This window comes from Mycotypha africana (assembly GCF_025528875.1).
Source record: "Mycotypha africana strain NRRL 2978 chromosome Unknown BDF20scaffold_5, whole genome shotgun sequence".
In the NCBI taxonomy this organism is placed as follows: domain Eukaryota; kingdom Fungi; phylum Mucoromycota; class Mucoromycetes; order Mucorales; family Mycotyphaceae; genus Mycotypha; species Mycotypha africana.
Window position 1 is genome coordinate 615,417 of NW_026515729.1, and position 22,421 is coordinate 637,837.

General features: G+C 41.6%; 7 protein-coding genes across 7 annotated transcripts; 4 read left to right on the forward strand and 3 right to left on the reverse strand.

Moving 5' to 3' along the window:
- Window positions 1-398: 398 nt before the first annotated feature.
- BDF20DRAFT_868361 (uncharacterized protein) lies at window positions 399-3,973 on the reverse strand. Its single transcript, XM_053080936.1, has 4 exons — window positions 3,387-3,973; window positions 3,213-3,277; window positions 2,567-3,079; window positions 399-2,439 (listed from the first exon to the last, which is right to left on the reverse strand). The coding sequence occupies exons 1-4, from the start codon at window positions 3,839-3,841 to the stop codon at window positions 725-727; spliced, it is 2,748 nt and encodes a 915-aa protein (XP_052936175.1). The 5' UTR covers window positions 3,842-3,973; the 3' UTR covers window positions 399-724.
- Window positions 3,974-5,000: 1,027 nt separating this feature from the next.
- BDF20DRAFT_835287 (uncharacterized protein) lies at window positions 5,001-5,947 on the reverse strand (the record flags this gene model as incomplete). The annotated part of the gene is made up of 3 exons (XM_053078829.1): window positions 5,001-5,136; window positions 5,443-5,533; window positions 5,854-5,947. The coding sequence occupies 3 exons, from the start codon at window positions 5,945-5,947 to the stop codon at window positions 5,001-5,003; spliced, it is 321 nt and encodes a 106-aa protein (XP_052936176.1).
- A 1,299-nt stretch (window positions 5,948-7,246) lies between these two features.
- Window positions 7,247-13,812, forward strand: BDF20DRAFT_819641 (uncharacterized protein; the record flags this gene model as incomplete). The annotated part of the gene is made up of 4 exons (XM_053077474.1): window positions 7,247-8,021; window positions 8,146-10,838; window positions 10,961-12,501; window positions 12,582-13,812. The coding sequence occupies 4 exons, from the start codon at window positions 7,247-7,249 to the stop codon at window positions 13,810-13,812; spliced, it is 6,240 nt and encodes a 2,079-aa protein (XP_052936177.1).
- A 334-nt stretch (window positions 13,813-14,146) lies between these two features.
- Window positions 14,147-14,436, forward strand: BDF20DRAFT_489258 (uncharacterized protein). Its single transcript, XM_053075583.1, has one exon. The coding sequence runs from the start codon at window positions 14,240-14,242 to the stop codon at window positions 14,399-14,401; it is 162 nt and encodes a 53-aa protein (XP_052936178.1). The 5' UTR covers window positions 14,147-14,239; the 3' UTR covers window positions 14,402-14,436.
- A 50-nt stretch (window positions 14,437-14,486) lies between these two features.
- BDF20DRAFT_489260 (RNA polymerase II transcription factor SIII subunit A-domain-containing protein) lies at window positions 14,487-16,318 on the forward strand. The gene is made up of 8 exons (XM_053075584.1): window positions 14,487-14,913; window positions 14,976-15,073; window positions 15,143-15,164; window positions 15,224-15,321; window positions 15,395-15,545; window positions 15,611-15,665; window positions 15,737-16,043; window positions 16,109-16,318. The coding sequence occupies exons 1-8, from the start codon at window positions 14,850-14,852 to the stop codon at window positions 16,274-16,276; spliced, it is 963 nt and encodes a 320-aa protein (XP_052936179.1). The 5' UTR covers window positions 14,487-14,849; the 3' UTR covers window positions 16,277-16,318.
- A 441-nt stretch (window positions 16,319-16,759) lies between these two features.
- BDF20DRAFT_835290 (histone H2A.V) lies at window positions 16,760-17,351 on the reverse strand (the record flags this gene model as incomplete). The annotated part of the gene is made up of 3 exons (XM_053078830.1): window positions 16,760-17,068; window positions 17,141-17,233; window positions 17,349-17,351. 3 exons carry the CDS (start codon window positions 17,349-17,351, stop codon window positions 16,760-16,762), a joined length of 405 nt encoding a protein of 134 aa, XP_052936180.1.
- A 405-nt stretch (window positions 17,352-17,756) lies between these two features.
- BDF20DRAFT_939364 (P-loop containing nucleoside triphosphate hydrolase protein) lies at window positions 17,757-22,401 on the forward strand (the record flags this gene model as incomplete). The annotated part of the gene is made up of 10 exons (XM_053084778.1): window positions 17,757-17,774; window positions 17,854-18,144; window positions 18,215-18,481; window positions 18,557-18,719; window positions 18,819-18,922; window positions 19,010-19,145; window positions 19,237-20,789; window positions 20,888-21,266; window positions 21,356-22,104; window positions 22,177-22,401. The coding sequence occupies 10 exons, from the start codon at window positions 17,757-17,759 to the stop codon at window positions 22,231-22,233; spliced, it is 3,717 nt and encodes a 1,238-aa protein (XP_052936181.1). The 3' UTR covers window positions 22,234-22,401.
- Between the last annotated feature and the right edge of the window lie 20 nt (window positions 22,402-22,421).

Here is a 22,421-nt window from a genome sequence, read left to right on the forward strand (position 1 = left end):
GATTCATAGTGCATCAGAGAGAGAGAGAGAGACGCGAAATAAGCTGTGTTTCTCTAACCGCCATGAATTGGATGTTATCCCGTAAAACAGATGAGCATTTGGGTAAACCAACGGATGCTTTTTGTTTTGATAAAAGTCGTTTACAGGGACTCTATCCAAACGACTACCAAGATATTTTATCATTTTCATATCTGTTGCTTAAACCAACTACTTCCGCAAGTTGTTCCAAATGATAATGGCGATGGAAGACATTGTACAATATTTTTTTTTTTTTTTTTCTTTTCCTTGCTTTTCGGATCTGCAAAAACCCTTTTATTTTGTTTCCTTTTTTTAAATAGAAAAGGAGAATTTACATGGAAAGAGATGATAGAAAGGGGAGGGAGAGATCTATTTACAGGTTTTTTTCTTAATTGGAGAAAAAAAAAAAAAAAGGTTTAAATAGAACATGGAAGGAAGTGTACAGAACAAAGATAGGTTATATTATACAGTAAGAAGGCTTTTCTCTTCATTTCTTGAAACGAATGGTGATAGCTACTGATTGTATAGAGAAAGAGAAGAGAGGGAGGGGCATAATGTAGGATGGGGGGGTTATTCTGGTTTTTTTATGGCTAGGTGGTGAATAAAGGACTGCTACTAATACTACTACCGGTTATCCAACATAGATATGGGCAATAACAAGTGTAGGGAAGACAGAAAGCATACGAGTAACGCTTGTTGTTGTTATCTATCGTGTGCCTGTATCTCTTCTTCTAGCAGGCGTCGTCCTCATATGATTGCTTGTAAGATCTGCATTCATGGTATTGTTGTGGGGGATCGTCGTGGGATAAGAGGAGTCCGGCCTCTCAGCATAAAACTGAGTAGGATAATGACCACTGTTCATGGTTGCCTGACGAGGATGAGGAGGAGAATAGTAGGTAGTAAACCTTGCATTGGATGCTGTAGCTGGTGCTGTTCCTGCTATCCCCGCTGTAACGGGTCCTGAAGGATTTGCAGTATCTACGGCCGTTACAGCCACAGCAGCGGCAGCACAAGCAGCAGGATCCATTTCCTGACCATAGAGCGACGGTTCATGTGGTGCCGTGCCTGTTGAGTAATGAGGATAGCCTCCATAAGAGCCAGGAAGTGAATATGTCATGGGATGAACAGTATTTGGACTGAAAAACTGCCTATATCCATCCGATGCTATAGGCTGAGAGGGAGGTGGTGAGGGTACGGGGGCTGGGGCTGGACCCAATGCTGGTTCTTCTGAGCCCGTGGTGATGAAATCTTGTTGAGCCATAGGTGCAAACGTTGTATCCAGTGGCGGTGGCATGGGCGGCGGCTGCTGCTGCTGTTGTTGTGATTGTTGTTGTGGTTGGAAGGACAGAGGAGAGGGAGTAGGTGAAAGTGCTCCGTAACGATGAGGAGGTATTTGGGGCTGTAGAGTTGAAGTTCTTAATGGCCGTTGCTGGTGCTGATTTCTGTCCATCATAGAGCGACCTCGAGGGGGTTGCTGAAGCCGGAAAGCATAGCGATCCACGGAGGGAGAGGAAGGGGAAGTGGAGGGCGTGGAGGACGTGGAGGGCGGCGGCAGTGCTGCTGAAGAAGAAGGAGGGGGCGGCGGTGGTGATGGAGGCGATGATGGTGCCACTGCCTTCGATGTTACTACTGCTGCTGCTGCGGCGGCGGCGGCGGCGGTGGCGGCGGCGGTGGACAACAGGCTCTCTGTTGGACGCTGTGGTTGAGAGTTCAATAGAGTGGGATGCCGTATATCTTCTTGCTGTGTGCTATGGTAAGTGACATAACCCTGATTCATGAGGTTCAATCTTGAAACGTCGGTGGGTAGGGCAGAATGGCTATAATCTGACCGTAATGGGAAACCTGTAGTAAACGCTTCTGAATCATCATCGAATTGACTGGGGTCGATCCCTAGATTGCTGGCTAAGGATTCAATATTAACTTGAAGCATATCAATATCTTGAGTGATCGATTGAGCTGAACGTGTTGCTGAATTCATCGTCTTTGAAAAATCAACAATATTACGGCGATGGTTGTTGCTTGTAGCAGTAGTGGGATTCTCCTGAATATCATTGCTCTTGTTCTCATCGCAGGTGATGGAAGAGCTGGCATTGGGTACTGCTGTTATGGTAGGTGAACGTGTCAAGGAATCATAGTCTGCTGCTGTTGGAAGATTTGCATTCTTTGCATTGTTCATCGATTGATTTATGGCGGGAAAGTCTACACCTGAAACTGAGTTGGTTGAATAGAGTTGCAAAACAGAAGACAGAATATTGGATAATGCAGCTGAGGTGAGTGATGAGGGCGGTAAGTTATTGACAGATTTACCTTTGCTGTTGTTGGCTGCCATTGCATTATGACTCATATTATTTGTCATTGTTGCTACACCGGCTAAAGAAGCTGCCTCTTCAATCAAACCTTTAGGAACAGAAGCTTCATTATCTGAACAGAAAAAAGAGAGAAAAAAACAAAAAATAAAAAAAAAGAAAGAAAAGAAAATGAATACGACTTGCAGAGGATAGGAGTTTTAGCGCAGTGCAAAGGTAGTGAAGCGGCAGAAGACACTTACTCATTGTAATTGCCAAATTTTGGTGAGTTAAAAAAGTATTATTATTATTATTACCATTGCTGTTTGCAAAGATGACAGTGAGGAACTGCAGAATTTTTTCGATGGCTTCTTGATGTCGTTGATATTTTTCTCGTGCAGACAAGGTTTCTTGCCAGAGAATCTCATTGTCACGATGCAAATCTCTAAGTTCGGTACCGATAGCGTGTTGCTGCTGCTGGATAGCTTGCAAATCTTGAACAAGGCTGGCTAGGCTGATGTTTTCGTGATCATTTGCATCCTTATCTCTGTTTTTTTTGCGGGTAACAAGAACTAAGAGATCAGGTCTACCGCGTTGAAAATGAGGGTTACTGAATTCCCATATCTCATGCTCAGTTTCTGCAATTAAAACACCTTGTTGAAGATGTGGTACCTTGTGAAAATCATACATATTCAGTTGACGAACAAAGGATGCAAAGGTATTATGTTTGTAAAAGCGTGGCAATACTGTTTTAGCAAATTCCTCATGCTTTTCAACTTTTTATACATAGAAACGAGGAGAAAAAAAAAAATAAAAAAAAAAATAGATATTAAAAAAAAACACGGTGAGTTTTTTTCTTTCTTTTTTCGAGTGAATTGATGTATGTACTTATGTTTGTATGTCCGTTACCTATGAAAGATGTACCATCTTTAGACCACCGAATCAATTCATTCGTTGTAACATCTTCCACCATACTAAATATATCATAATGGTTGAAAATTTTTTAGTCTGACAAATCCACCCATTTTTCGTTTAAAGCTGGATATATCCATTTGTGTTCTTTTTTTTTTTTTCTTTTTTTACTTGTATAATTTATTCAGGAATGCTGGTACACTTCTTTGTGCAGTGACTCTTGATGAAAGGATGCCCGATGCGGAAGAACTGAAAGATTTATAAGAGGATATTGAGGAATGCAGTGGTGCAGAGGATGAGGTATCGCCGCCCGAAGATGTATCTGTATTAGTGGTTGTGCTTGTATTGGCGTAACTACTACTCGAGGGTTTATCGGAGGAAGGGGTATGTTGAATGGTAGTTGGTAAGGGTCTTTTTCTTTTTGCAGCACTGGCACTACTGCTTTTATTGGAAGCCATGGATGACAGTCCTGAATCAGAGGAACTTGTGGTTGAAAAGATATGAGTAGAAGGTGAGCCTGAAGAGGATGTCGAAGAAGAGGACAGAGATCTTTTCCGAGCCGATTTAGCCAGTTTCCTCTTTTCTTTTTCATTGTTTGTCTTTAAAGCTTTTCCGTGTTGTTGCATCTGTGTTTGCTGTTGTTGATAATGATGATAGCGATGATGATGATGATAATGATGATGAACAGGAGGATGCTGTTGCTGTTGCTGTTGCTGTTGCTGTAGTGGTTGTTGTTGTTGTTGTTGTTGTTGTTGTTGCTGCTGCTGCTGCTGTTGCTGCTGCTGTAACTTTGATCGTTGATCTGTAAGCGACTGCTGAAATGTAGGCTTTTGATTTTTATCCATAAGGTACTACAATGGTTTATTCTTTTTACATGGAGAGCCGAAATAAAAAGGGCAAATTCGATAAAAAGGGGGCGGTTAAAAGATATACTTTTTTCTTTGGTATTTTTTCTGATATCTTGAATAAATAAAGAAAATCAGTAGTTTTGTAAAATTTTCACTGTTTTTACCTAAAGGTAAAAAAAGACTGATAATCTTTATTGGGAAATGGTAATAGGGTAAAAAAAAAAAAAATAAAAAAAAAAGGTGGAAAGAGAAAAGGGGAAGAAACGAGAAAGAAGCAAAAAAAAAGTTAGTTTTACCGCTGTTTTGTAAACCGGAAAAATCCGATCTTTTTTTTTTTCTGGACTGTAAAGCTTGAATTTACCGATTTAGACAGGATGCGACTCTGGCCCCCCTCTCCCCACACAAAAAAGAAAGAGAAAATTTTCTCTTTGGCGGGGAGCAACGTTTCACAAATGACTTTTTATATCATGGCAAGTATAAACGAAACTAACTTTTTAGCGTCTCTTAGTCAAGGCTGATGAGTGGATAGCTATCTCTCTCGCTTCTCATGTACAACATCATAGGGCTTGTCAACTTGGGCTTAGACAAAGTGGGATACTTCGTAGCTAAAAGTACCATCTTACTGAGTTTAAAAAGAAGCAAAAGAATGAGAAAATGTAGAGATGAAAAAAGACGTCTTTTTTTTGTTTGTTTTCACCTTTTTACTTTCTAAATTGTTATTGATCCCTTTCAACATCATAAAAAAACCTTAAAACACATGCTCTTTTTAGGCTCTCTTTCATTTTTTTAAAGTTTTTTTTTTTTTTTTTTTCTTCTCTTCCTTCTCGTGCCCCACTCAGACAACTGCGGTTTTTTAGCATTTCTCTGAAAAAAGAATAGTGACTTACTATATTTGTAAAAATCGATAAATTTTAGAGTTTACAGTACGATAAACTTTTCAAAATGCCTTTTTTCTCATTCGCACAAAGACAATAAAGCTTCCACAAAGACAAAGCACCACTTTTTCAATTCCAAGGGCTAGCACATTTCTTTCATCGTCATAGCGACTTGATTGCTTTAGTCTATCATACTGACTACATTAGGTATACAGTGAGTTCTTTGTCAAAACTTCCATCTGTACACCTAGATGATGAATCTTAATGCTCTATATGACTGTGCGTAGGGTGGTAGCTTATCTATCTCTTCTTTAAAAGCAGCTAGCAATGGGTATATTTTTCACCATCAACGGGATGTCTCTCTTTTTTTTTTTTTAATTTTTCACAGAAAACTGTCACAAATATGTCTCCTCCTTTGTTTGAAGGGTGGAGAACTGTATCGGTGATATCCATGCAACTAGCACATTAAGGGGGGGAGGGGAGGGGAGAGGGAGCCGATCTTACACTGTGTACAATGGACGGCTTTTCTGAGTGTCATGACATTTCTGTGTACTATTTTCTACATCCTTTTCAAATGTGATCAATGTTTGTGGTGCTGTAGTGACAGATCAACCACCCCAACAAGTGTTTTGTTAGAATTTCAAATTTGAATCCTACAAGAGAGAAAAACTGTCCTTCCTTTATTGGGCATCGTAAGCTTAGACCATTTTTTTCTGTAGAGGGGGCTACGGGCCTAGAAAAAGAGAAAAGGGTGGATCATCGATAAAGGTGCAAACTTTAGCCATATTTGGATAGTCTTACCGAAATTTCTTCTTTCTACAATGCTTAATGGAATAGGCAAACGAAAAGAATGCTTGTCACTCTTAGAGTTTGGCCACGTGCTTCTTGAGGATGATAGTGTCTACAATTACATACGTTCATGGACTCTATCTATCCCCTCTATCATCCATCTTTCTCTATGAACGTCTGTCTTCCTTGTGAACGGACGCATCATCATAGAACATAACATGGCTTTTTAATGATTAAAGTTAAAGTCAAAATCATGCAAATATGGTTTTTTGTGTCTTGTTATTTTTCTTTTTTTAAAAATAAACTTTTTAATTTTTTCATTACTGTACGGAATTTGACTGTGCATGCATACAGATGTTGTACACCCCAAATGAGAGCACACATGAAAGGGGTGACACAATCAAGGAAACACGCAGAAAGTAGATAAACAAAAAAAAAAAAAATCTATCTTATTCTATTGTCCCTTCGTAGGGAATAATGTAGAAATTCTAATTGCAGACGATGCAACCCTAGCACATGTTCTGCTGCAATATATGCAGGGTGATGACTATGAACGGATGGAACATCTTCAGTTAACATACCAATGAAACTATTCTCTGGGACTACACTAGAGGTTATAGAGGAACGCCTAGAGGCATCCAGTATGATAGAAAAGCCATTTCAAATGGGTGCTGAATTTCAAATGGCTCACCCAAGTGTGGAACCAGGGCTTGTACATAAATATGGCTCTGTATTCCTTGTCGTTTTAAAACGCCTCTTAATATGTATCGTTTGACTTGAGAGAGTAAACACTCTTAAATGTGTTTTTGTTTCATGTCGCTAGCTTATGGAAAAAAGTTTTAGACGAAAGATGGTTTTCCAAAAAGTTGGGTTGTGATGACTGGCTCTTCATTGGTTGATGTAAAAAACCATGAATGGACGGGGTGGCGAGATTCAATTGGCTAAGCCAACAATAAACTTTCTAAAGGGTTTCGGTCGTTTCGTTAGTCTATCGGCGGTGATCCGCTGGTTCGAGAAACTTACAACGTTCATTTCACTGTGAGTACCTTGCTCACAGCAGTAAATCACCTCAGAAAAATGAATGCCATGTGCCCCCCCCCAACTTCCTTGCATTTTTGTACTACCATCACGTCAAACCCTCATTTTCTACAAAGCAAGCATTGCCTAAGAAAGGGCTTTTCCGTGCTTTTTTTTTTTTTTTGCTTTGACATTGACGTAGTGGGCGAATGTATGGGGGGTGTCTTTTATTTTTTAAACAATCATAATGTTTGTTAATGCAAAAAAAAAAAAGAAAAAAGAAACCAAAAAAACGTGTCTTTTTTTTTTTTTTTTTTTTTCTCTCTTTTGGCTTTCTTTTTCATTTTTCTGGAAAATCAAAGCGCATCGCCTTCTCCCTCCCCACTCTCTTTTTCACGCATACTTTGTTCAAAGATAAACAATCACATCCTTACATTAACAGTATTTAAGCAAGCAATAAAGAGTAAAATTCCTACTATTCATACTATCACTAACTACTTATATGGCAACAGTCGAGAATAAGACCTGGGCAGAAGCAATCCCACCAGCACAAGGTCTTTACCGTCCAGAATATGAAAAAGATGCATGTGGCGTGGGCTTTATCGTCCACGTCAAAGGTGTTCGATCCCATAAGATTCTGAGTGACGCGAATGAAGTACTTTGCAACATGACACATCGTGGTGCGAGTGGTGCTGATATCCGTGATGGTGATGGCGCAGGTGTCATGACAGCCATACCTCATACCTTCTTTGTCAATGAAACTTCGAGAGACCTTGGCATCACCCTACCACAAGAAGGACATTATGCGGTAGGAAATGTGTTTATGAAGGACGTGGAAGAATGTCAAAAGGTATTTGAGCAGATAGCAGACACTTTGCATTTGAAAGTTTTGGGTTGGCGACCTGTCCCTGTCGATTCTTCCATCATCGGCCCAGCTGCAAAATCAAAGGAACCTGCTATTTACCAGCCTTTCGTCGTCTTGAACACGCAGCATCAGGAGCAGTTCGATGAAGGTTATTTTGAGCGTCAATTATATGTCTTACGAAAGCACGCGACTCATGTCTTGACCATGAAGAAATGGTTTTACATTTGCTCACTTTCCAACAAGAATATTGTTTATAAAGGCCAGCTCACGCCAAAACAAGTATATACTTATTATTACGATTTGTTAAACGTACACTATACGACCCATTTTGCCTTGGTCCATTCCCGTTTTTCAACCAACACATTTCCTTCCTGGGATCGTGCTCAACCCATGCGTTGGTGTGCTCATAATGGTAACCATAGAATCAACATCTCCTCTTTTTTTTTTTTTTTTTTTTTTTTTTTCTATTTCACTTTTTACATGTAACAGTACGGACTCACAGCTCATCCCCCATTTTGTAAACAATTCATTTTTAGGGGAAATCAATACTTTACGTGGTAACAAGAATTGGATGCGTTCCCGTGAAGGTGTCATGTCATCTGCCAAATTTAAAGACGAACTTGAATATCTTTATCCCATTATTGAAGAAGGAGGCTCAGACTCAGCAGCCTTTGACAATGTGCTGGAATTGTTAGTGGTCAATGGTGTGTTGTCTCTTCCAGAAGCTGTGATGATGATGGTACCCGAAGCGTGGCAAAACAACCCGCTCATGGATAAAGAAGTAAAGGCATTCTACCAATGGGCTGCCTCCTTGATGGAGCCTTGGGATGGTCCGGCTCTTTTCACTTTTGCGGATGGACGTTACTGTGGTGCTTCGCTCGACAGAAACGGTCTTCGTCCTTGCCGCTATTATGTCACATCCAACGACATCATGATTTGCGCTTCGGAAGTAGGCACCGTCTTGGTCGATCCGGAAACGGTGATTCAAAAGGGCCGTCTTCAACCAGGACGTATGCTTTTAGTAGATACCATCAAAGGCGTCATTGTAGACGATGCACAGCTCAAACTTGAAACGGCTAGAAAGAAGCCCTTTGTCGATTGGATCAAGCACAAGCGTATCCATCTAAGCGACTTGTTGGCCGCCGCTGAGAAACATTCTCTGCCTCCTCCTCCAGCACTGGATGACACCACCATCAACACGGACCCTCGCCTGAAGGCCTTTGGATACACGCTAGAGCAATTCAATTTGATCATGCTGCCCATGTTGACGGCCGGGAAAGAACCGTTGGGTTCCATGGGGAACGATACTGTGTTGGCTTGTTTGGCAGAACAGCCTCGGCTCTTGTATGATTATTTCCGTCAACTGTTTGCACAAGTGACCAACCCTCCCATCGATCCGATTCGAGAAGAAATCGTCATGACCCTTGAGTGTTGTGTCGGTCCCGAAGGCAATCTTCTGGATATCTATGAAGAGCAGTGTCATCGTTTGAATTTACCCTCGCCCATCTTGACCATGGAAGAACTGGCAGCGATCAAGGCAATGACAACAACCATGTATCCTGAGTGGAAAATAGCCACCGTCGACATCACATTCAACAGAGCCGATGGCATTCAAGGCTACTTTGACGCTCTGGAGCGTATCTGCGAAGAGTCCTCCGCCGCCATCGACCAGGGCTATAAAGTCATCCTCCTCTCTGACCGTGCTGTAGCTGCAGACCGTGTGGCTCTCTCTTCGCTGATCGCCGTCGGAGGCGTCCATCATCATCTCGTCCGACACAAGAAACGTAGCCGTGTGGCTTTGATGGTCGAAACAGCCGAGGCAAGAGAGGTGCATCACTTCTGCGTCCTTCTTGGTTACGGTGCCGATGCGATCTGTCCTTATCTGATGATGGAGGCCATCATGAAGCTGCATCGTGAGCGTGCCGTCCGCGATGACTATGCCGTAGACACCCTGATCAAGAATTATCTCAAGGCGATCCATAACGGTATCCTGAAGGTCATGTCCAAGATGGGCATCTCCACCTTAGCTTCCTATAAAGCGGCTCAGATTTTCGAAGCCTTGGGTGTCGACGATACCGTCATCAGCCGCTGCTTTGCGGGGACAGCGTCACGTATCAAAGGTGCCACCTTGGAAGTCTTTGCCCTGGACGCCTTGACCATGCACGAAAATGGCTATCCGTCGTCGCGCAATAAGGTGCAACCGCCGGGCCTTCTTGAATCAGGTGAATACCACTGGCGTGATGGCGGCGAGCCTCATATTGCAGAGCCTTCGACCATTGCTCATCTCCAGGACGCCGTCCGACGCCACCATCAAGGCGCTTACGAGGCGTATGCGAAAGCCTCTCATGAAGCCATCAAGAAATGCACCCTTCGTGGTATGCTTGATTTTGATTTTGAAAGCCGTCGTCCTGTCCCGCTGGAACAAGTAGAGCCATGGACCGACATTGTCAAACGTTTCGCTACCGGCGCCATGTCGTACGGCTCGATCTCGTGGGAAACCCACACGGCACTCGCCGTGGCCATGAATCAACTCGGTGGTCAATCCAACACCGGCGAAGGCGGTGAAAAGCCCGAGCGTTCGCGGTTGCAGCAAGACGGTGTCTCTCTCCGATCAGCGATCAAACAAGTGGCCAGTGGTCGTTTCGGTGTGACTTCCTTCTATCTGAGCGATGCCGATGAATTGCAAATCAAAATGGCGCAAGGGGCAAAGCCCGGTGAAGGCGGTGAGCTGGCCGGTCCCAAGGTGTCCGATGAAATCGCCTCCACGCGTAAGACGACGCCAGGTATCGGTTTGATCTCTCCTCCCCCTCATCATGATATCTATTCCATTGAAGATTTGAAGCAGCTCATTTATGACTTGAAGTCGGCTAATCCTCGTGCTCGCATCTCCGTGAAGCTCGTCTCTGAAGTAGGTGTCGGTATTGTCGCTGCCGGTGTGGCCAAGGCAAAAGCAGATCACATCCTTATCTCGGGCCATGATGGTGGTACCGGCGCATCGCGCTGGACCGGTATCAAATACGCAGGTCTGCCCTGGGAATTAGGCCTCGCTGAAACACACCAAACATTGGTCCTGAACGATTTGAGAGGACGCGTCGTCATCCAAACGGATGGTCAGATCAAGACAGGCCGTGATATCGCTATCGCATGTCTTTTGGGTGCCGAAGAATGGGGCTTTGCCACCACCCCACTGATTGCCCTTGGTTGTATCATGATGAGAAAATGCCATTTGGTGAGTTAGGATGTCAGAGATGTCGTACATGTAGTGGGGGAAAAAAAAAAAAAAAAAAAAAACAATTTAAAAAAACTAATCCACCCACCCATCCCCTCCCCCCTCCTCTGCTTCACGAATAGAATACTTGCCCTGTTGGTATTGCCACTCAAGACCCTGAGTTACGTAAGAAATTCCAAGGTAAACCCGAACATGTCGTCAACTTTTTCTATTATGTAGCTGAAGAACTTCGCTCCATCATGGCCAAGCTGGGTTTCCGTTCTATTCCAGAGATGGTCGGTCATGCGGAGCTTCTCAAGGTGAACGATGCATTGCGTACTTTCAAGACGGCCAATTTAGACTTGTCTCCTCTTCTGACCCCTGCCACCACACTACGTCCTGGCGTAGCCACGCATCATGTCACCCAACAAAAGCATCTACTTCACACGCGTTTGGATAACTACCTTATCGAAGAAGCGGAACCGGTCTTGAGTGGTTCTGTCAAAGCCGTCGCTTTTGAGACGCAAGTGGTCAATACAGATCGTGCTTTAGGTGCTACCCTTGCTTATCACGTGTCCAAGACATTCGGCGAAAAAGGACTCCCCGACGATGCCATCCATCTGTCGCTTCAAGGATCAGCAGGTCAGTCCTTGGGCGCCTTTTTGGCACCGGGCATTTTCTTTGATTTGGAAGGTGACGCGAATGATTACGTCGGCAAAGGCCTTTCCGGCGGTAAAATTGCTATTTATCCCCCCAAGAAGAGCCCATTCCAATCAGAAGAGAATATCATTGTTGGCAATGTGTGTCTTTACGGTGCCACCAGTGGCAAAGCGTTCTTCAGAGGTATCGCTGCGGAGCGTTTCTGTGTCCGTAACTCGGGAGCCATGGCGGTATGCGAAGGCGTGGGTGATCATGGCTGTGAATACATGACAGGTGGCCGGGTGGTGATCCTGGGCTCTGTAGGACGCAACTTTGCAGCTGGTATGAGCGGTGGTATTGCTTATGTATTGGATAGGAGGGGTGACTTTCGCCATCGGGTCAATACAGAGCTGGTTGATTTGGAAACGGTCAATGACGAGGAGCGTATCGCTGAATTGCGTGATTTAATCGAAGACCACCGTCATTATACCGGTTCTACAGTCGCCGACCGTATTTTGAAGAACTTTCATGAGTATCTTCCCAAGTTTGTCATGGTGCTACCCAGAGAATATGGTGAGTTACTCAGACGCGAGCATGAAGCTCTCGCTCAACCGGACTTCGATGCTAAATCGTGCGACGATGTGGGTCGCAGAGCAAGCCTTGAACAACTCAAGAAGGGTGAACCTCTGATAGAGGATGTAGAAGACAGTGTTTTGACAGAGGAAGAGATCCTGAAACGCCGCGAAAAGCTGGACAAGCTGAGAGGATTTATGAAATATAAACGTAAAGCTGATCCTTACCGCAACACGAAGAAGCGTTTAGGAGATTGGGATGAAGTAACGGTACGTCTCAGCCGTTCCCAACTTCATGAACAAGCGGCTCGTTGCATGGATTGTGGTGTTCCTTTCTGTCAATCGGATACCGGCTGTCCTATCGGTAATATCATTCCAAAATGGAACGAATTAGTGTACAAAGACAATTGGAAAGACGCACTTGATCGCCTGATGATGACCAACAATTTCCCAGAATTTACTGGCCGTGCTTGGTAAGTGTGAAAAAAGCTTGTGTTGAATGCAAAAATTGCTCATGCGTTTCCCTTTTTTTGTCTCTTTTTATCAACAACAGTCCAGCACCTTGTGAACAATCCTGTACTTTAGCGCTCACTGAACTCCCTGTTGCCATCAAGAGCATCGAGTGTGCCATTATTGATCGCGGTTTTGCTGAAGGATGGATTGCGCCTAACCCACCTGCTTCGCGAACGGGTAAAAAAGTGGCTATCATTGGCTCTGGCCCGGCTGGTCTAGCTGCTGCTGATCAACTCAATAAAGCCGGCCATCTTGTTACCGTATACGATCGAAATGACCGTATCGGTGGCTTGCTTATGTACGGTATTCCCAACATGAAATTGGACAAAAAAGTGGTTCAACGTCGAATCGACCTTCTGGCGGCGGAAGGCATTGAATTTGTTCCTAACGCCCATGTGGGCGTAGACATCAATGCCAATACAATTCGTCAAGAGCATGACGCTATGATTATTGCCACAGGTGCAACCTGGCCTCGGGATCTCTTGATTCCTGGCCGGCAAGCAGATGGTATTCACTTTGCTATGGATTTCCTTCAGTCGACAACAAAAAGTCTGCTTGATTCTCGTCTTCAAGATGGCCATTACTTGTCAGCAAAAGATAAGAAGGTGATTGTCATTGGTGGTGGCGATACAGGCAATGATTGTATTGGTACAGCCATGCGTCATGGCTGCAAATCGGTTGTCAATTTTGAATTACTACCTCAGCCTCCTGACACGAGAGCCGACGATAACCCATGGCCTCAATATGCACGTGTTTTCCGTGTTGATTACGGTCACGAAGAAGTCAAGACTCATTTTGGAACCGATCCTCGGGAATACTGTGTTCTTTCCAAGGAATTCGTTGTGGATGAAAACAACCGGGTCAAGGGAATCAAGACCGTTCGTGTGGAGTGGACGAAAGATGAAACGGGTCGCTGGTCCATGACTGAAGTTGCTGGTTCCGCGCACGTCTTTGAAGCTGATCTCATACTTTTGTCGATGGGTTTCTTAGGCCCTGAAAACGCTATCATCAAACAGTTAGAATTGGCTCAAGATGGCCGTTCCAACATTGAAACCTCCAGAGGCCAATATGTCACCTCTGTGCCCGGTGTTTATGCTGCTGGAGATTGTCGTCGTGGTCAGTCTTTGATTGTTTGGGGAATCAATGAAGGTCGTATGTGCGCTCGTGAAGTTGATCAATATTTGACAGGCAACACTTATTTACCTGTTACCGGTGGTATCAATAAGCGATCTATCGTTGGTGTTCCGTCTGTTGCAAAAGTCAAAGCCTAAGATATTGTTTTCCCGTACAAACTTTCATGTATTACCCTTTCAGGAGTTTTTGTAAAATAGCTTCATTGGCCTTAAGAGTTCATCTTTATTCCCTATGATTGTTTGTATTGATATTTTGTAATGTTAAATAAATGTTTTTGTAATGTACAAGTATATTCATCATGCATAGAATATCTTTTATCGTTGTATCAAAAAAGCAAATGGATACGATATCATTTCGAGTCGCTATTGATGCTCCATGGTTGTTGTTATTCATGGCTTTCTCTCTATTGGGAATTCACAATGCAGATTGTAGTAACCTAGTCAAGCAGCTGAAGTATTCCAAACTGTTGACGGCAAACTTTCGAAATATGTTGAATGGTGAATTAAAGCTTGTAAACGATAATGATAGAATGGAGAATTACTAACAGATTCCCTAGAATGAAAAATGGCAACCGGTGCGGGAAAGGGTTCGGGAAGATCACCCATATTGATGCCACAGTTACTGTTTCTAATTTGTGCTGTCTTACGCGGGTTCTATTATAAACATAGGGTTATTAAGCAATCCAGCCCTTCTGTTTGGCGACTACTACAAGAATTATGGTATTGACAAGAATAGAGTGGTACCCTTAACCGGGCAATACATATTGACTCTGATATAAAAGTAAATGACCAAGCACAATGGATAATACTTTAGAGCAATTTATGACTTTCTCTAATGTCATGAAAGCTTTTTAGCTTAAATACAATACAGTATAATATTATGATTGCACTGCTAACGTAATATATCACTTTACAAAATACATTAGCTATTTATCAGCTTGTGTTTCAATCCTTTACCTACATTTATTTTAATTACTATGATTGTGTGTCCAGTTTGATACTGCCACTTGTTCACAATAGGGCAAACATTTTTATTCATGGTCTGACACAATATGAAACAACTGAGTTCAAATTATTTTTGGTGTTCGTTTGCACTGGCTCTGCATTTTCTTATCGCCGGTCTTTGCTTCAAAATTCGAATGATAATTGTAAAGGCATAACCTTTGACGGCCAGGATGCCGAGATCTGTTAAATCTTTGAAAACCACATGCCAAAACACTTTAGCAAAATATTTAGATGGTATCTATTGATAACATAATTATTCATAGTTTCGATGGTAACTTTATTTTTACATTGAATAGTGCTGACAGACGTTGGCTGTGTGCCGTATAATCTACTCAAGCCCTCACTGGCCTTAGCAACACCTCAACAACTGTATAGGATAGAAAAGGCCAATCCAGTAAGTTGATTTACTGGTAACCTGACGACACATACTATATTGTAAACTGACAGCTACATATTTTTGTAGGAAATCGCCGCAGTATCTGACGGTACGTTTTTTTCCTTTTTGATAACAGTCAACAGCAATAGTAATCAAACTTTAGAACAGAACTCTGGTTGAGACACTGTCTTAGCTTTAAAGATATAAGTGACGAGTACCATCAGGGGCAGCATCAAGATCCAACGCAATGGCGGGATCTCTATTTAGTAAGTAAAGAGCTGATGGATACCACTTCTAACTTTGCTATTATTATAAAAGACTTATTCCATTTCCTTTTAGAATCGATATGCAGAGAATGAAAGAAAAAAACAACTTATCAGAGAAAAAGTGAGAAGCCAATACAGCAAAATACAGAATGAAAAAGAGCAAAAATCAATAAAAGTTCTTCGTGGCGTTGTGCCTGCTAGCAAGCGTACTTATGAAGCTGCAAGTAAAGTAATATGTCAACGTTGTTAAGAATGCCTGTTTATAGTTTTAACTTCTGTTTTAACTTAGGGCGATCAACTATGAGTAAATTGATGCAACAAACAAGGAAACAAGCCGAAAAAGCGTAAATGTTTTAGTTTCACCATAAGAGGTTGTTTAATGTACTTGGCTAATTTTTTGTTCGATTTGTTCCAGTACGTCCATATATTACACAGCAAAACGGCCAGGTTCTCAAGCAGTCAATAACAGGCAACATTCTTTTGAACCGGCCAAAAATATTTCAGTACCCATCATCAGAGCACCTAAAAGATCCTCTCCGTTGATTCAAGTTTACGAATCTTTCAAATACAATCAGCCACCCTTACGACATTATCAGCCTTTAAGAAACAATTTAATTCCTTCCATCTTGCCGCAGACAAGTAATATACCAACTTCTCCTGAAGAAGCGATATCATCCACGAGGAAAACATCAGTGCTGTTACAGGACATAAAAGACCCTAAGGTAAGTTATAACAGCACGCACGAGTAGGAAAATCAGTCTAAGCTAATTTCTGTCACTTGCCTTAGCTACTGGAGAAAGTACAAAAAGACAGACCAGAACGACCACTGAAGAGGTCAAGGATTGGAAAACAGTTAATGAAAGACAACAGCGATGAACCACTAATAGCAGAAAAGGCAAAGCGAAAGAAGCCGGTTGCATTGGTCAACTTTGACATATTCAACGAGTTACAATAAAACGGAACGGCGATGCATCGTCTTCTTGTAAATTAGACAAGGAGAGCGAGTTCGTCTTTTAAAAGGAGTCAGAACGTTGGATTGTCACATTTTCATGTGATGTTGAGAAATGCACCTTGATTGTTCAGAAAGCAAATAACAGGTGTATAGCCTCACATAGAAGTATAAGATTCCCATTAGAATAGGAGACAAAGCTTTCAATACGCATATAGCCTTTAGAAAAAAGTTGTTTATGTGGGCTGAATCTTGCATAAATGAGGGAAAAAAAGGTAAACACATAGATGAATATGATTGTATCTCAAAATTATATGTATATGCTTGATTGATTTTTTGCGTCGTATAGTGCGTGTGTATGTGTGTATGTTTATGTGTGTGTGTTTGTGTGTAAGAGCATACATATAATAAATATACGCTATGGACACTAAATATAATTTACCGGCTTTTTCTCTTTTTTTTTCTGCTGTCCATAATTATCCTAATCCTTTACATCTTCTTGTTGCCAGTCTTTGCATTTGTGATGAGAGATTTATGAATATGAGGGAGAACACCACCACCAGCAATGGTAGCTTTGATAAGCGCGTCTAATTCTTCATCACCACGAATAGCTAATTGTAAATGTCTGGGTGTAATACGCTTCACTTTTAAATCCTTTGTGGCATTGCCAGCTAATTCGAGAACTTCGGCTGTAAGATATTCCAGGATTGCAGCAGTGTAGACAGCAGCTTTAGCACCTACACGTGCATTATTATGTCCCTTTGCTTTTAAATAACGATGGATACGGCCAACAGGGAACTAAAATGTCTGTGTCAGTATTACAAAGGAAGAAATATATTGTTGCTTGCTTAGGTTAAAAGTAAGATTTACCTGGAGACCTGATCGAGCAGATTGTGATAAAGTAGGAACCTTATCCTTGAGATCTTGAGTATTGCCAGAATTCTTATCTTGTCCACTATCAGCCTAAATTATGGTAAGTATTTTTATTTTATTTTTTTATTGTCCAAACAACGTCATGGTTTTTTCTTCAGGCACATAGTCGAAAAAATTTCATATTCTTCGTTCCATCTTTTCTTACCATTTTGTTTATATTGAAGCAATTAGCAATTTGAAGAAGTAATTGAAGAGATGGAGGAGTCTCCTTTTTTTTTGTTCCAAATTAAAAACTTTTTTTTCTTTTTCTTGGGTGTGAATAGTTTGGAAGTGTTTAGAGAAACGCGCTTCAAGAGTACCAAGAGCGGACAAAAAATAAGGTACGGAGTTACAACCCTAAACCTTGGAACAAAAATAAAAAAAAAAAAAAGGACGAAAAGCCCAATTTTCTGATGGTGATTGATTGTTAACAGAACAGACCAAAAAAGGGGCGAGCTTGTACCAAAATGATTTCATTTTTTGTACCACAGAGTTTCTTTTGACTACTGGTTCCATTCTAATATTCAAGTCTGCCTTTCTTCCTTTATCTTTTCTTCTACCCATCGCTACGACTATGGCCAAGGTAACTTTGGTTATTCTATTTTTCGTCATGACAATAAAAAATTCATGCTGACTTTTCCCCACTTTGTTAAAATTTTGTTTCATATCAGAAACTGTTAGGAAAAAAAGGTGCTGGAGAAAAGAAGGTTATCAAAGCCAACCGTCCAGTCAGGGCAGACTGGAAAGAAGGTGTCAAAAAAAAGCAAGTCGGTGTGTCTGATATGACCTTATTAACCAAGATTACCAATGAAGCCATCAACGAGAATTTACATAAACGATGGTCAAACGCCGAAATTTACACTTACATTGGCCATGTGCTAATTAGTGTCAACCCTTTCCGAGACTTGGGTATCTATACCGATGAAATATTAAAAAGTTATGAAAGAAAAAACTTGTTAGAGGTAAGCTATTTATTCCTAATCAAGGTATTCTTCTTGCTCATACGTACATACATCGGCTAAATGGTATTAGATGCCCCCTCACGTCTTTGCTATCGCGGAATCTTCTTATCACCATATGAACAGCTATAAGGAAAATCAATGTATCATTATTAGTGGTGAATCAGGCGCAGGAAAAACTGAAGCAGCAAAAAGAATTATGCAATATATTGCAGCAGTATCTGGGGATGGTCAAAACTCTTCCATCAAAGAAATTAAAGAGATGGTCTTGGCGACAAACCCTTTATTGGAAAGCTTCGGTTGTGCAAAGACTTTAAGAAATGACAACTCTAGTAGACATGTAAATAATCAACAAACAATGAATGATGATATATACGAAATAATCTCAAATTTTATGAATTTCCTTGCTTAATAGGGTAAATATCTTGAGATTCAATTCAATGCTCAAGGAGAACCTGTGGGTGCTATTATTACGAATTATTTGTTGGAAAAGAATCGTGTTGTTGGTCAAATCGAGAATGAAAGAAACTTTCATATTTTTTACCAGTTAACAAAAGCAGCATCCGCAGAATACCAACGTAAAGTATTAAAGCTTATACCATAGAAAAAATGTGAAGAAGGACGGGCTTTCACTTCGCCATTGCTGACTTGACATAACCCCTCTTGACTGTTCTTAGAGACATTCGGCTTACAAGGCCCCGAGAGTTATTTATATACGAGTAAAAGTGGATGCTTGGACGTCCCAGCCATTGACGATGTTCAGGACTTTCAAGCAACTATAGTAAGTTTTTTCGTAGCTAGAAAGGAGCTTTGATCCAGTGCTTGCAGTCATAACCTTGACTAACTAACCAATTTTATTGGAAAACAGAATGCTATGAATGTGATTGGGTTACAAAAGCATGAACAGGATGAGATCTTTAAAATTCTGGCTATCATTTTATGGTTGGGCAACATTCTATTTGTAGAGGACGATAATGGAACTGCAGCTATCTCAGATATGGACGGTAAGAATAATGTACGAAAAAAAAAACCACATGTAGAAAGCTTTGATTGACCAAACGTCTGCTTTGACTTTGCTATCCATTTCATTTACAGTTGCCAACTTCATTGCCTATTTGTTCATGGTCGATGCAGATTCGCTTTCTAAGGCCTTAACCAGCCGTGTCATGGAAACTCAACGTGGCGGACGTCGTGGTAGTGTTTATGAAGTGCCCCTGAACATTGTTCAAGCCACTGCCGTTCGTGATGCCCTCGCTAAGGCATTATACGAACGCCTGTTTGAATGGATTGTTACTCGTGTCAATGTCTCTTTGCAGGCACGTAGCGCTCACAACTACACGATTGGTGTATTGGATATTTACGGTTTTGAAATTTTCAAAGACAACAGTTTTGAGCAGATGTGTATTAACTATGTGAACGAGAAATTACAGCAAATCTTCATTGAACTCACTCTCAAAGCGGAACAAGATGAATATGTGCGAGAGCAAATTCAGTGGACACCCATCAAATTCTTTAACAATAAGATTGTATGTGATTTAATCGAGGAGAAGCGACCACCTGGTATTTTTGCAGCCCTAAATGATGCCTGTGCTACTGCGCATGCCGATTCTAGCGCAGCAGACAATTCATTTGTCCAAAGATTAGGCTTTTTGTCTTCCAACCCCCATTTTGAATCCAGAGGATCTAAATTCTTGATTCGCCATTATGCTGGTGACGTGTTGTATAATATAGAAGGCATGACGGATAAAAACAAAGATCAATTATTGAAAGATTTACTCAATTTGGCTACGAGCTCTAGTAATCAGTTCATTTCCAAGACTTTGTTCCCAGAACGCATTGACCCCAACTCTAAACGTAGACCGCCTACAGCTGGTGATAAGATCAAACAATCATGTAACACCTTGGTCACAAAATTGATGCAATGCCATCCGAGTTATATCCGTACCATCAAGTCTAACGATAACCGTAGTCCCTCTGAATTTGACGAGAAGCGTGTTCTCCATCAGGTCCAATATTTGGGTCTGTGTGAAAATATTCGTGTGCGTCGCGCTGGTTTTGCTTATCGAACTACGTTTGATAAATTTGTTGAACGATTTTATCTTCTTTGTCCTTCCACCGGTTATGCTGGTGAATATATTTGGAATCGAGATGCTCAAAGTGGCGCCTTGGAAATTTTAAAGTACAACAATATTCCTGCCGAGGAATGGCAAATGGGTACTACAAAGGTTTTCATCCGACATCCAGAAACGATTTTTGCTCTGGAGAATTTGCGTGATAAATACTGGCACAATATGGCAACACGTATTCAGAGAGCATGGAGAAATTATGTACGTTATAAAAATGAGTGTGCCAAAAAAATTCAACGGTTCTGGAGACAGAACAAGTATAACATTGGCTATTTGCAAATGCGGGAGTATGGTCATCAGATATTGGGTGGACAAAAGGAAAGACGTCGTTTCTCTTTGATAAGCATGAGAAAATTCACAGGTGACTATCTGGATATCCAACAAGGATCAGGATTAGCTGCGATGGTCAGGAATGCTATACAATTCAAAGGAAATGAGCAAGTTGTATTTAGTATGCGTGGTAATACTTTGGTACCGAGAGCAATGCGATCCAGTGTCCCAAGCCCTCGAACATTAGTTTTAGTAAGTTTTTGTTAACAATGCAAAAAAGTTGAAAATATCCAATGCATATGTATAGGCAAGGTGATGTATGACGTTTATTAACAATTTTCATACTCTAGACAAACCAAAATTTACATATTATTGTTACAACGAAGAATGGCAAAATGCTATCTATGGTTGATGAAAAAGTGATCAGTCTGAATATCATCAATGGCATTAGTGTTTCTACATTACAAGATGATTGGCTTATACTACACCTGGATTCTTCACCTGATGGTGATGTAATATTGCAGTGCATGTTCAAAACTGAATTATTGGCGCACATATCGCAACAAACGGGTGGACGTATTCGCGTGTCTGTTCTCCCCGAAATCCAGTACAAGAAAAAGGGAGGTAAATCAGTTACCATGAAATTTGTGAAAGATGAAACAGCCAAAGGTGACGGAACATACAAAAGCCATGTCGTTAAGATTTGCTCTGGTGAGCCAGCTGGAAGCCGTAAGTTGAGGCATAGTTAGCAATACTGTAAATAAGAAAAAAGCTGAGGCATAACTAATCCTTATCTTTTTCCAACAACGCTCATACAGAGTCGCGTCCTCCATGTGCTTCCAAGTCGCAAGTCTCTGTTCGATCAAAGAATAGTTTGACACCTGCTCGGAAAGCCCAACCGGCCATGGGTAGCAATAATAGACCTTTTCCATCTATTAACAATAGCGATAGTACCTTAGGCAACGGAAACAATGCGAGAAGACCCGCCCCAGCACCTCCAGCAGCGCCTATGTCAACTCCTCCGCCTCCACCTCCGCCTCCTATGTCAACCAAAGAACCTCAATTTAAAGCATTATACCCTTTCCAGTCTCAACAACCTGGTGAAATTGCTTTTGAAAAAGACGATGTATTGGATATTATTGAAAAGAATGAGAATGGCTGGTGGCTAGCACGTACAGTGAAGAACGGTGTAGAAGGCTGGGTGCCCAGTAATTATCTTGAGAAGATTATAGCTACCTCGACCCCTCCATTACCTCCTGCCGCTCCTGCTCCACCTGCAAGAAAAACGCCAGCCCCACCAATGGCGGCTATTGCTACTGCTCCTGTTGCTAACCCTAGAGCAACAGATCCTGTACCTGCAGTTAGAAAAGCCCCTCCTCCACCTCGTCCACCTGCTACCAACACTAAGCCTGCTATTCCCCCAAAAAAGCCTACCATCCCTGTGCGACCTAGTATAGGTGGTGGCGGTGCACCTGCTGCTGCCCCAGTACCAAGACCCGTGCCTCGTGCTCCCCCACGTGTTCCAGGCTCGAGTAATACAAATACAGCAGCTTCCTTAGCTGATGCAGTAAGTTGCTACAATTGAGAATTAGAGTATACCCTCATATTCATCTTAACGTTAAATTGTATCTATATGTAGTTACGTGCTCGTAGACAACAAGCCGCTGCAAATGACGATAGTGATGATGAATGGTAAATAGTTCATATAAAGTCACATAGATAGAGTTAAAGACACTATAAGTATAGAATAAGAAACGAGAACTACTTTTCATAACGGTTTATAAGTGTTAAAGTTCGGTCGAGCTGAACATATGGACATGTTTACCAAGGAAATATATCTAACCATTTCTAGAAAAATAATAAGTTACAGAGATTTTGTAAGCC